Source organism: Carcharhinus amblyrhynchos, chromosome 21 (genome assembly GCF_965287045.1).
Source record: "Carcharhinus amblyrhynchos chromosome 21, sCarAmb.v2.hapA, whole genome shotgun sequence".
NCBI classification, from domain to species: Eukaryota; Metazoa; Chordata; class Chondrichthyes; order Carcharhiniformes; family Carcharhinidae; genus Carcharhinus; species Carcharhinus amblyrhynchos.
Window position 1 is genome coordinate 33,500,934 of NC_137344.1, and position 14,238 is coordinate 33,515,171.

General features: G+C 46.8%; 1 protein-coding gene across 10 annotated transcripts in view; it reads right to left on the reverse strand.

Annotated features, from left to right (window-relative positions):
- LOC145356347 (epsin-3-like) overlaps window positions 1-14,238 on the reverse strand; it is a 74,745-nt gene that overhangs the window by 16,879 nt on the left and 43,628 nt on the right. For 8 of the 10 annotated variants that reach the window (XM_080208990.1, XM_080208984.1, XM_080208987.1 and 5 more), the window contains 2 exons: window positions 10,493-10,620; window positions 6,334-6,408 (listed from right to left, as the gene is read on the reverse strand). In XM_080208990.1, coding sequence (XP_080065116.1) covers window positions 6,334-6,408; window positions 10,493-10,620 — 203 coding nt within the window. The remainder of the gene's footprint in view (window positions 1-6,333; window positions 6,409-10,492; window positions 10,621-14,238) is intronic. The other 2 variants (XM_080208985.1, XM_080208986.1) reach the window with 2 other exon arrangements.

Genomic DNA, 14,238 nt, shown 5'->3' on the forward strand with positions numbered 1-14,238 from the left:
AGGAGTAGGCCATCTAGCCCTTCGAGCCTGCCCCGCCATTCAATAAGATTATGGCTGATCTGTCGTGGCTCAGTTCCACTTTCCCGCTTTCTCCCCATAACCCTTAATCCCCTCTCTTATCAAAAACCCATCAACCCGCGTCTTAAAAATATTTAGCGAGGCAGCCTCCACCACTTCAACGGGCAGAGAATTCCAGAGATTCACCACCCTTTGAGTGAAGAAGTTCCTCCTCAACTCCGTTCTAAACCGCCCCCCCTTTATCTTGAGGCTGTGCCCCCTAGTCCTACTGTCCTTTCTGAGCAGAAAGAGTCTCTCCACCTCTATCCTATCCATCCCATTCATCATCTTATATGTCTCAATGAGATCTCCCCTCATTCTTCTAAACTCTAACGAGTACAAGCCTAGTTTATTCAGCCTCTCCTCATAGCTCAACCCCCTCAACTCCGGTATCAGCCTAGTAAACCTCCTCTGCACTCCCTCCAAGGCCAAAATATCTTTGCGCAGGTGCGGCGCCCAAAACTGCACACAGTACTCCAGCTGCGGCCTCACCAATGCCCTATACAGCTGCAGCAAAGCCTCCCTACTTTTATATTCAATCCCCCTCGCTATGAAGGCCAGCATCCCATTCGCCTTCCTGACCACCTGCTGCACCTGCAGGCTGGGTTTTTGCGACTCATGCACAAGGACCCCGAGGTCCCTCTGCACCGTCGCCTGCTGCAGTTTTTCGCCCTGTAAGTAATAGTCCTTCCTACCATTATTCCTACCAAAGTGGACCACCTCACACTTGCCAACATTAAATTCCATTTGCCATTTCCTGGCCCATTTGCCCAGCCTATCTAGATCCTTCTGCAGACTCTCCACACCCTCTGCATGTTTGTCCCCTCTATTATGAGTACATATACAAAGTACATGTAATCTCTTTCTTTTTACAAACTTGTAGAAGTGCTTAAAACCTGTTCCTTTCAATATATCTTCCTAGTTTAATCTGACATTCGATCTTCCTCCTCTTTCTAAAGAGGAAGATCTTCCTCCTCTTTCTTCTGCAGATTTCTAAAACCCTGACAAACTCCTGAATTACCAGCTCCTGAATATGTTTAGCAAAATTGTAAGATTTTTAATCTAATGTACTGAAATTCTCTAGTTAACTATAGCTGGGCCCCTTTATAATCCTGGCATTTTTATTCCTCAAGGGAATGTACACTTATTCAGAATAATAATTTTTTTTGAAATGCTTGCCAGTTCTTATCTATCATCATAAATTAATCTAATTTTGCAATCTTTGCTAATTCAGCCCAACCCTCTATAATTGGCTTTGCTTAAATTTAAAACTCGAATTTCAGATTTACAGTTAACCACAGTATTCTCAAACTCAGTATAAAATTCTAACATGTTGTTCTTCCCTAGAGGATCTTATACAATATGATTTATAATTAACACAGTCTCTTTACACAATACTGGAACCAAAATAGCCTATTCCCTAGTTTCTTATGGAACCTAATTGTTCTCAAAAATTCTCCTGCGTACATTCCAGGACCTTGCCCCCCACCATTCTTTTGCCAATTTGGCTTGTCAACTCACAGGAAGATTAAAATCCCAAGAACGACTGCATAACCCTCTTTACAATAATGCCCTAGCCAACAATGTGTGTTCTGTTGATAAAGTAGTTAAGAAGGAATAATAGTAATGGGCATGAGGGAATAGCACAGAGGAGAGGAGAGGGAGACAGCGTGGGGCTCGTAATTGGAAAACCAGCATTTTTCTTGAAGGTTCACTACAACTCCTTTGCTTTTGTACTACAGGGACAGGATTATCCAGCCTTTCCCGTCAGTGGGATCATCTGGTTCCATCGGAGTGTACCCCCACCACGGGGGAAAGATGAGCCATGAAGATGGCCACTGACCTTGGTGGGAGTGTGGAAACCTGCCCCTGGAGTGGAGGCTGGGGGGATTCCAGCCCAAGCCTCCATGTATAAAGCCAAGAATCCCATTTGATCTGAAACAGCCTTCTGCCACCTTTAAAGATTTATGTACAAATACTCCCCTCCCCCTAGTTTCCAGAATCCCCTTTAAAATTGCGCTGTTTAGTTAATGTTGTTACGCCTTGTTCTCCGAATCCATACATGCCACGTTTCTGCATTAAAATTGCATCTGTTGCACATCTGCCCATTTCATAGAATACACAGAATCCCTGCAGTGCAGAAAGAGGGCATTCGGCCCATCGAGGCTGCACTGACAACAATCCGACCCGTGCCCTATCCCTGTAACCTCATATATTTACTGTACTAATCCTCCTGACACTGAGGAGCAATTTAGCATGGCCAGTCAACCTAACCAGGACATTTTTAGACTGTGGGAGGAAACTGGAGCACCCAGCGGAAACCCATGCAGACATGGGGAGAACATGCAAACTCCATGCAGACAGTGACCCAAGCCGGGATCGAACCTGGTCCCTGGCACTGTGAGGCAGCAGTGCTAATCACTGTGCGAGATCATCTACAACTTCCTGAGTCTGTTAGTATCCTCCTTACCATATACAGCAAGTAGATGGTGATGTTACCAACCTGCCTCATTGAGAAATGGCACACACCAGAATTACACAGCAACTCAGTCTGAAGCTGGAAGGAGGTAATCCCAGATTAATGTGCAGGATTTTTAGTGTCATGGAGGCCGTCTCACATTTCCAGCATTTTCTGAAATTATAACAGAAAATGCTGGAAATACTCAGCAGGTCAGACAGCATCTGAAGAAGAAACAGCATTAAATGTTTCAGCTCATTGACCTTTCGTTAGAACAGTGCTATTGAGACTTCAGCAATCTGGAACACTCAACCCGTTTCTCTCTCCATATACTGCCTGAGCAGCTCTCTTTAGCATTTTCTATTTTTATTTCAGATTTTCAGTGCCTCTAAGTTTTCCCCCTTTATTCTTTGATATTATATAATTTATACAATCATTCAAGTAAGGTGGGGACAGAAACAAAAGGCAGTAAGGGGAAAAGTGGAAGGCAAAGAAAGCAAAGACAGAAATCAAAAAGGGCCACAGTACAGAGACTGTGGAGAACTCAGTGAATGGGTCCCATAACGCTAAGAGAAATAAAACATAGGGAGAGTGTACAAAACATGACAGAACAGATATTCTGCGGAGCATGATAGGTAAGGTGGGTGAACTTAAAAGCTTGGATTGCTACATGGAACTATGATGTTAGGGCAATTACGAAGACTTGGATGAAAGAAGAGTAGGACTGGCTGCTTAGCACTCCAGGATTTAGATGCTTCAGGTGAGATAGAGAGGGTGACAAAAGAGGTAGGGGTGTTGCTTTATTGGTTAGGGAGAATGTCACAGCTAAACAGAGGACACTTTGGTGGGATCATGCAGTAAGGCCATATGGATAGAACTCAGGAACAAGAGCGGTGCAATCACACTGGGGTTGTACTACAGACTTCCCAACAGCCAGCAAGAGTGGAGGAACTGATATGTCAGCAGATTATGGGAAGATGTAAAAACAACAGGATTGTTGTGATGGGTGATTTTAACTTCCCCAACATTGACTGGGATTCCCTTAGTGCCACAGTCTTAGGGCAGCATTTGTTCAGTGTATCCAAGAGTGCTTCTTGAGGCAATATGTAGATAGTCCAACTCAGGAAGGGGCTATCTTTGACCTGGTTCTGGCAAATGAGCCTGGACAGATGATTGATGTCTCACAGTGCAGACATTTTGGGAACATTGATCACAGTTCTATAACTTTCAAGATACTTGTAGAAAAGGATAGAAGTAGTCTCAGAGTGAAAGCACTAAACTGGGGGAAGGCTAACCAAGACAGTATTAGGCAGGAGCTAGGGAATGTAGACTGGGGGCGATTGAGGGTAAAACCAGATCCCATATGTAGGAATCTTTTAAAAGTCATCTGTTAACAATTCAGCACAAGTGTGTCCCTGTAAAAATGAAGGATAAAGATGGCTTGATTCAGGAACCCTGGATGACAAGAGAGACTGTGAGCTTAGAGAAAAAGGAGGCATACAGAAATTTCAGGAAATTGAAAACAGATAAGGCTGTTAAAGAATACGAAGATAGCAGGAAAGAGCTTAAACAGGAATTTAGGAGGGCAAAAAGGGGCCATGAAATGTCCTTGGCAGGCAGGATTAAGAAGAATCCCAAGGCTTTTTATGTATACACAAGGAGGAAGAGGGTAGCTAAGAAAAGGGTAGGCCCACTCAAGAAAAGTGGAGAAAATTTGTGTGTGGAGGATGATGAGGTGGGTGAGATCCTTAACAAGTACTTTGCATCAGAATTCACAAAGGAGAAGAAAGTGGTGAATGGTGAATGTAGGAAGGAGGATATTGACATTCGAGGACATGTTGAGATAAAAAGGGAGGAGGTATTGGAGGTTTTGAAAAACATTAAGGTGGACAAGTCCCCAGGGCCAGATAGGGTCTATTCCAGAATACTGAGAGAGGCAACAGAAGAAATTGCTGAGGCCTTGGCCAAAATCTCTGTATCCTGTTTAGCCACAGGTGAGGATTGGAGAGTAGCTAACATTGTTACTTTGTTAAGAAGGGTAGAAGAGACAATCTGGGAAATTACAGGCCTGTGAGTCTTACATCAGTGGTAGGGAAATTATTGGAGAAGATTCACAGGAATAGGATGTACTCACATTTGGAACAGGATAGGCATATTAGTGATAGGCAGCATGGTTTTGTGAAGGGGAGGTCGTGCTTCAAGGAAGTGGCAGGAAAAATTGACCAGGGCAGGGCAGTGGATGTTGTATACATGGATTTTAGTAAAGCTTTTAATAGCGTTCTTCATGGCAGGCTAACACAGAAGCTGACGTCATATGGGAAGCAGATTCTGTAACAACCTTCAAAGAGGTATCTGGATAGATACATGAATAGGCAAGGAACAGAGGGATATGGACCATGTCACGTAGAAGCAAGGAAATATTAAAGAGGTATCTGTGTTGGCACCGACTTGGTGGGCTGAAGGGATTGTTCCTGTGCTGTACTATTTTTTTTCATTTTCTGTGAGAAAATCTTTGATCCCAACCCCATCACCGTGCAATTTCAGTCCTGTCCCTTCCCCACCTCTATCCCTCTCCAAGTTCATCATTCTTTCAATCAGTCCCCTTATTCCTTTCAAGCCTTCTTAATGCCTCTCCCACCAACTAGTGCCTTTGTAGCATCTCTCACTCTCTAACCTCTCGACTCACTCAGCTTTTGTTCCTTGATCACACCAGACACATTATCAGCTGACCACTCACCTTTTGCTCCCGAACCTCCACCTCTCACTGCATGACCCCCACGACTACTCTCTGTTCTTTCACCTCTCACTCTTTTACCCCTGGTTCACTCACCCCTCACTCCCAGTGGTGGGCTGGTTTTTCGCAATGGGTGGCAGGATGGGGACGGATGGGGTGGGGATCCCAATTCACTAATGGTCTTATGATTTTAAGGTTTCTTTGTGAAGTCCCAGAGACTGTAAGATCTCAGTCCACTCTGACTCACAAAACAAAGGTGAGAAACAAATGATCTGGCCCAAGAGTGGATTCCTGTAGAGGTTTGGCCGAGGATTCAGCTCCACGATTTGGCTCCAGGTCTGGCTGAGTAGGGGAGGTGACACCAATTGCCCCAGCAACCCACTCAGCCAAATTTGCATATGTAAACAGGGCCCACTTGCTTCTTGAAAGAGAAGGAATCATGTGGGAACACAGCAGGTTTGGTGGGAAGGGGTTACTGACACCCATGAACCTAACTCATCACTTCATGCCCAGTTTCTGGCCTTTAAAAACACTTGATGTGCTGTGATGAGAGATGTTTAAAAATCATCCTCATAGACTCCAGACAATCCCGTATATTAATTATTGACATGCGACTCCATCCTAGTGAACACGGACACTGGAGTAATCACTCAAGTCAAAGTTCATGAAGCTATACTCAGAACAACCTCTTAAGCGTCAGGTTCAGCTACCTGTACAGAAATGCATCTGTCATTGTGCCCAAGTCTAGTTTAATAAAGGTAAATCTCTCCGGGTCCAAGTTCATATTCATTCATAATTGAATCAGGTCAAAGAGACAGCGCTACAGATGCCAACCTGAAGTTCCGTGGTCTCTCGTGGCCTGCTGGTACAGGTAGCCAGACATGTCAACAGATGGTTAAGCTATGAGTCAGCCAAGGATGCAACATGAAGACACTTCAATCCCCTTTACCCCCAAGAAAGTGAGCAGAAAGGTGCACCACTGTTAGTGAATGAGTAGCTGCAGCAGACAGGCTGAACGCACAGGACACACAACGAGGCGACACAGTGAGAGAATTAGTGAGTTTGCTCAATGAGCAGAAACTACCTTCTCATTCTCCTCTTTGCTCAAACTTAATGCAATCTGCAGCTGGATTTCTTCATCAGACTCTGTGCTTGGCTGCTACAAGGTATTAAAAGCTGGAGTTAGCAAGTACATCATGGACTCAGCACTGGAACAAAGGCTAATGTCAATGGAATCCCTTCATACAATAAGCCAACTGGCCTTTGATGTCACATGATCTCTGGCTGCCAATTGCCCTGCCCATCCATACCTGCCATTGGCTGCCTGGAATGTCAATCCTTGTGAAGCCCCACCCCCAATTGGAAAATGTGCAGATGCTGTTATCTGATTGGATGATTCTTGTCTGTCAGTCAAATAACAATTATCCCATACCAAAAGTTCTACATGTAATAAAGAAGTGTTCAAAATATTTTTAAAGAAACACAATTTGTTTTAATGCCATGATCAGTTACTCAAGGTTGTGCCCAAGCGATTAGTTCGAGAGCAAAATGTGAAATCCCACAAAGTGACAATCACAGGTGAAATTATTCTTTCCTTTCCACACTCTCCCCCTTTCCTCATTGGGATTATGAGAAACTTCTGGAATCCTCAGTTCAGGAGGTCAGTCTATACACAAGTCTCCGCAGCAAGTGGCACATGCTATTGTTAGCATCAGGGCAGAGATATACCTGGTTAGCAAATGTCCACACACCAACACTGCCAGCAAACTCACTGGAGTCCTGGACTCCATCAATAGGACACCCTGATGTACCCGGATTGCATATGGAAACCAGGAACTGCAGCCCCCTTTCCCACAGTTGCACATCAGCATTTACTAACAGTGGTATGGTTAGAAGTGAGCCATGTGTGAGGATGCAGTATAGTGTATTTAAACAGGCAGAAGATAAATAATGCAGCAGACTCCATAAGACTGAAAGGTAATCACAGTTGCACTCACCTTTACCTGCCTGTTGGCTTTGATGAGGACAGTGTAGGGCAGTGATTGAAAATCTTTTATGTGTCATGGCATGCCTCTACACTATGAAACATTTTGAGGCACATCTACTGTATTCTGTCTTCTTCCCTTACTGGGAGCTTTGTTTCTTTTATAAACCCCACTCTGTCTCTCTCACTTCTCCCAGGGTTTTGGCACCCTTTTTCAGTTTTTGCTTTTTATGTGGGCACATGGGATCTTTAACTTCGGTTCCAGGTCCTGTTCGTCATGAACATGGACAGTGTAGAGGGAGATTTATTCTGTATCTAACTCTGTGCTGTACCCGTCCTGGGAATATTTGATGGGGACAGCGTAGAGGGAGCTTTACTCTGTATCTAACCCCAGGCTATACCTGTCCTGGGAGTGTTTGATGGGGACAGCGTAGAGGGAGCTTTACTCTGTATCTAACCCCAGGCTATACCTGTCCTGGGAGTGTTTGATGGGGACAGTGTAGAGGGAGCTTTACTCTGTATCTAACCCCATGCTGTACCTGTCCTGGGAATATTTAATGGGGGCAGTTTAGAGAGAGCTTTACTCTGTATCTAACCCAGTGCTCTACCTGTCCTGGGAGTGTTTGATAGGGGCAGTGTAGAGGGAACTTTGTGTGTAACCTGGGCAAGATCTGTTGCTGATCCAAACCCTAGGAATATTTCTAATGAATTAAGTTTTAATGAATTAATTTATCAAAGCTGAGTTGGCCTAAAGTCAGACCCACTATTCCCATGAGATATCTCTTGTTCATGAATCTGTCTCTCAAACAGGGGCAAGAATCGTGGCAAGGATACATCGCTATAAGATTAAAAAGGGGGAAGGGGATATCAGTACTAAACTCTATACATTTAAGCTTTTTTTACAAGCTGATGCAAATATTATCCCTAAATTTATTAAGAAATAAGTTACACCATCATTATTAACAGTTCAAATAACAGGTTAAATTAAATTCCAGTGAATGGTAGTGCCCTGCAGTTATAGCTTTAGTCACTAGATGGCAATCTGCAAGAGAAAGAGGGAGAGAGAGAGATTGTCACTGGCGAGTTAGTCAGAGAGGGAACTGAGTGACGGCTCCCTCCCTCTGACTGACTGCTCAGGGCCAGCTCCCTCTCTCCCTCTGACTGACCGCTCAGGGCCAGCTCCCTCTCTCTCTCTCTGACTGACCGCTCAGGGCCAGCTCCCTCCCTCTGACTGACCGCTCAGGGCCAGCTCTCTCTCTCTCTCTCTCTCTCTGACTGACCGCTCAGGGCCAGCTCCCTCCCTCTGACTGACCGCTCAGGGCCAGCTCCCTCTCTCTCTCTGACTGACCGCTCAGGGCCAGCTCCCTCTCTCTCTCTCTCTGACTGACCGCTCAGGGCCAGCTCCCTCTCTCTCTCTCTGACTGACCGCTCAGGGCCAGCTCCCTCTCCCTCTCTCTGACTGACCGCTCAGGGCCAGCTCCCTCTCTCTCTCTCTGACTGACCGCTCAGGGCCAGCCCCCTCTCTCTCTCTCTGACTGACCGCTCAGGGCCAGCTCCCTCTCTGACTGACCGCTCAGGGCCAGCTCCCTCTCTGACTGACCGCTCAGGGCCAGCTCCCTCTCTGACTGACCGCTCAGGGCCAGCTCCCTCTCTGACTGACCGCTCAGGGCCAGCTCCCTCTCTGACTGACCGCTCAGGGCCAGCTCCCTCTCTGACTGACCGCTCAGGGCCAGCTCCCTCTCTGACTGACCGCTCAGGGCCAGCTCCCTCTCTCCCTCTGACTGACCGCTCAGGGCCAGCTCCCTCTCTCCCTCTGACTGACCGCTCAGGGCCAGCTCCCTCTCTCCCTCTGACTGACCGCTCAGGGCCAGCTCCCTCTCTCCCTCTGACTGACCGCTCAGGGCCAGCTCCCTCTCTCCCTCTGACTGACCGCTCAGGGCCAGCTCCCTCTCTCCCTCTGACTGACCGCTCAGTAAGAAGTCTTACAACACCGGGTTAAAGTCCAACAGGTTTATTTGGTAGCAAATGCTACTAGCTTTCGGAGTGCTTGTGGTGTTTGCTACCAAATAAACCTGCTGGACTTTAACCTGGTGTTGTAAGACTTCTTACTGTGTTTACCCCAGTCCAACACTGGCATCTCCACATCATGACCGCTCGGTGCAGCTCCCTCTCTCACACTGACTGACCGCTCGGTGCAGCTCCCTCTCTCACACTGACTGACCGCTCGGTGCAGCTCCCTCTCTCACACTGACTGACTGCTCGGTGCAGCTCCCTCTCTCACACTGACTGACCGCTCGGTGCAGCTCCCTCTCTCGCACTGACTGACCGCTCGGTGCAGCTCCCTCTCTCACACTGACTGACCGCTCGGTGCAGCTCCCCTCTCTCACACTGACTGACCGCTCGGTGCAGCTCCCTCTCTCACACTGACTGACCGCTCGGTGCAGCTCCCTCTCTCACACTGACTGACCGCTCGGTGCAGCTCCCTCTCTCACACTGACTGACCGCTCGGTGCAGCTCCCTCTCTCACACTGACTGACCGTTCGGTGCAGCTCCCTCTCACACTGACTGACCGCTCAGTACCAACTTTTTCAGTGACCAGTCAATGCCAACTCTCTCTCTCTGATTGTTGTGCTCTCAATAGCTGAAAAGGTGCTGACTGATAATCGTTGATGTGAAATTAATTGAGGAATGAATATTGGCCAGGACACCGGGAATAACCCCCCTCTCCTTCAAAATAACATCTGTCCATCCACCTGAGAGAGCAGGAAACGCCCAAGCTTAACACTTCAACCGAAAAACAGGAGCTCTGACAGGGCAACACTCCTTCAGTACTGACCCTCCAACACTGTGGCAAATCCTCAGTATTGAACAACCAGCGTTCCCTCAGTGCTGACCCTCCTATAGTGGAACACTCACTAAGTGCTGACTGACAGTGCGGCACACTCTCAGTACTGACCCTCCAACAGTGGGACACTCCTTAAGTGCTTACCCTCCCACAATGTGGCACTCCCTCAGTACTGACCCTCTGACAGCGCGGCACTCCCTCAGTACTGACCCTCTGACAGCGCGGCACTCCCTCAGTACTGACTTGCCATTCCTTTGACTCTGAGGGCTGACTGTTGACCTGTTAATCATTCAGGGTGTATAATTATAATACTCTAGCAATTAATGTGGTAGATGTGTACATTCTGTGGGTTGGGAACAGTCAAGTATTAACTGATGTTGGGTAAAGGAAGTTGTGCCTTGATGATTGCTTTACCTGTGTTGCCTTCTCCGCTTCCTCTCTGCTCATAGCCAGTGCGAGCTGTAACTGCAACTCCTCCTCACCACTGGTGTGGGGCCTGGCCTGCTCCAGATCCGGATTAAACCTTGGAGATGACGAAGAAGCTGCAAAATACAGGGGGAACAGAGTAACATCAGTATTTAAACATCTGGCCAGAGTGAGCAGGCTTTCAAGTCTCAAAACAAGAACACATTGATAAACCATTTGAAGGTGGGGCTCTGTGATGATTGACTTGTTGGGTGACCAATGGCAGGAGTCTGGTGGAGGGGTCAGAGTTAGCAATCCTTTAAGACATCCTTCTTACTGAAGACAGCAGATGTAAATCACTGGCTCTCAATTCAATGACATTTCTACAACATTCTCTTAAACGTAATGAACCCTCCGAACCATTGCCGGAGGAGGGTCAGTGCTGAGGGAGTGCCGCACTGTCGGAGGGTCAGTGCTGAGGGAGTGCCGCACTGTCGGAGGGTCAGTGCTGAGGGAGTGCCGCACTGTCGGAGGGTCAGTGCTGAGGGAGTGCCGCACTGTCGGAGGGTCAGTGCTGAGGGAGTGCCGCACTGTCGGAGGGTCAGTGCTGAGGGAGTGCCGCACTGTCGGAGGGTCAGTGCTGAGGGAGTGCCGCACTGTCGGAGGGTCAGTGCTGAGGGAGTGCCGCACTGTCGGAGGGTCAGTGCTGAGGGAGTGCCGCACTGTCGGAGGGTCAGTGCTGAGGGAGTGCCGCACTGTCGGAGGGTCAGTGCTGAGGGAGTGCCGCACTGTCGGAGGGTCAGTGCTGAGGGAGTGCCGCACTGTCGGAGGGTCAGTGCTGAGGGAGTGCCGCACTGTCGGAGGGTCAGTGCTGAGGGAGTGCCGCACTGTCGGAGGGTCAGTGCTGAGGGAGTGCCGCACTGTCGGAGGGTCAGTGCTGAGGGAGTGCCGCACTGTCGGAGGGTCAGTGCTGAATCCCCTATTCCACTTGAACTTCACACAGCAGTGAGTAATGCTAAAACTAACCTCCATTTCCAGGAGGGACAAAAGCAGTAAAATGGTGAAATAAGAATACAGGTCCAAACTGTTTTTTTCCCTGATGGGTTTAAAAGTAAAATACTGCAGATGCAAGAAATCTGAAATAAAAACAAGAAATACTGGAAATATTCAGTCAGGCCCTGTGGAGAGAGGATAACAAGAGTTAATGGGCAGAGTTTGACAGCCTTGCTCGAGCGAGACCAGAAATTCCCATCCAAGGTCAGCGGACACTTCCGTTGTTCGCCCCTTGCCTGCTCCGATTCTGAGGTGGGCGAGGCAGTAGAATTCCAGCAAACATTTTGGGCCTATATGATTTGAAAGGTGCGTTATACGGACTTTGTCTCTCCACAAATGCCGCCAAAACTGCTGAGATTTAACAGCATTTTCTGTTTTTATTCCACTTAAAAGCCTTGCTTATTTTCATTTATGTTCTGGATTCGAACTAGATGTTTTCAGCCAGAGGCTGGTTTTTAGACGAGCCAATGTACAGAACTGTGGGGCATTTTCTTTGCACTCAGAGCCACAAGGATGCGATTCTTCAACGAGGAGCTTGGTTGGACATGAAATGCTCAACCAAACTCACCTGCAACCTTCCTCAGCACTGACTGGTGGTTTTCCAATGACTTCAAATGCAGCTTGTGGTTGGTGGACACTGCTGTCAATCTTATCTTCATCCCGAGGCTGATTCCCTCCCTGCTGGTTACGGGGTTAATCAATAGGAAGTCCTCAGGGTCCACATCCGCCACACTACCAGAAGGATGTGGAGACTTTGGAGAGGGTACAGAAAAGATTTACCAGGATGTTAGCTGGTATGGAGGGAATTAGCTATGAGGAGAAGTCGGAGAAACTTTGTTTGTTCTCACTGGAGTGATGAAGGTTGAGGGGAGACCTGATAGAAGTCTGTGAGGGGCAAGGTTTAAAAGAGATGCACGAGGCAGATTTTTTAACACAGAGTGATGGGTCCAGGAACTCCTTGCCAGGGGAGGTAGTGGAAATGGATGCAGTAGTGACTTTTAAGGGGCATCTTGACAAGTACACGAATGAGATGGGAATAGAGGGATATGGTTCCCAGAAGGGTAGGAGATTTTAGTTAAGTCGGGCAACATGGTCGGTACAGGCCTGGAGGGCCTGTTCCTGTGCTGTAATTTTCTTTGTTCTTTGTAAATCATCATCATGGCCGCCTATAAATTACCTCATGAGCTATCAGACATTATTCCTAGGACTTTCTACAATATAACCTTTCTATAATTGTGCCTCCCCCGATGCCCGATAGCCCTCAACTCAGCAGCGAGATTGCATTACCTGATTCAGCAGCTGCTGACGTCAACACAAAGTCACACACGTTGCTTACTGCACTGGAGAATTCACGCTACAGTCCGGTTTGACTCAGCCTCAAGGAGAAGCTGCTTAATCAAGGACTCAATGACAATGGACCATCAAAGATCAAACTCTCACAAACATTGTGGAAGGAAAAAAGTCAGAAAACAGAAACATTTCATTCAGGGAATTCATAACCAGCAAACCACTGGATCTTTTAATGAGAGTTATACTGGGTACAGTGTGTATAAGAGAGAGAGGGTGGGGAGTTGTACTGGGTACAGTGTGTATGAGTGAGAGGGTGGGGAGTTGGATGGGGTACACGCTATGTGTGTGTGTGTGTGTTTGTGTGTAGTTTTATGGGGCAGTATGTGCTTGGGGGAATTCTTTAATCAAAAGAATTAACAATTGAGGTCAATAATTGTTAAGACAAGAGTGTTGAAAATAAACAAAAATACATGTTTTATTTTGCAAAAGTAATGATTTTCTTGGTCAGCCCGCAATACACAGAAATTGTCACCAATTTAGAACTATTCTCTGCAATGAACTGAAGGAATATTGAGCCTATCAATCAGTGGAAATCCAAACAGTTAGGGCTACCCAAGTTCACATAGCAGAATCATGAAATGATGGAAGGCAGCCATTCAGCTCCTTGGTCTGGTGCTAGCTCCATGGTTGATCTACCTAATTAATCTCACCACTCTGCACTTTCCTCTGAAAATATCTTCCACTCAAATATTTATTCAGTTCATTTTTAAAAATCGCAATCGAGTCTGCTTCCACCTCCATTTCAGGCAGTGCACTCACAACTACTCGCTGCATTAAAAAATCTTTCCCTACCTCACCTTCAATCTGGTTACCCTCCTGCCAATAGTTTCTCCTCATTCAGATGATCTAAACCCCTCACGATTTTCAACACTTTTATTAAACCTGTCTTAAGCCTTCTCTGCTCCAAAGAGAAAACCCAGTTCCTCAACTCATATCACTGAAGTCCCTCATTCTCAATTCCATTCTAGTAAATCTCTTCTAAGGCCCCTTTTAAGGGCTCAACATCCTTTTTGAAGTGTGGTGCCCAGATTTGAAAAAAGTAAATGGGATTAGCCCACTTTTGTGGTAGATTTTGTCAGTACAGACTTGCTGAAGGGCCTTTTCGGCACTGTATGGCTCTATGATTATGACTCCATACTCTAGCTGAGGTCTAACTAGTGTTTTATAAAGATTTGACTTAACTTCCTCGCTCTTGTAATCCACTCCTGTATTCATGAACAGCTGTGAGCATCAATGGCTTGACAGCATTAGTTCCTGAATTGCCCTTGAGACAGTGATGGTGAGCTGTCTTCTTGAAGCACTGCCATGGTATAGGTATACCCACAGTACTATTAGGGTGGGAGTTTGATCCA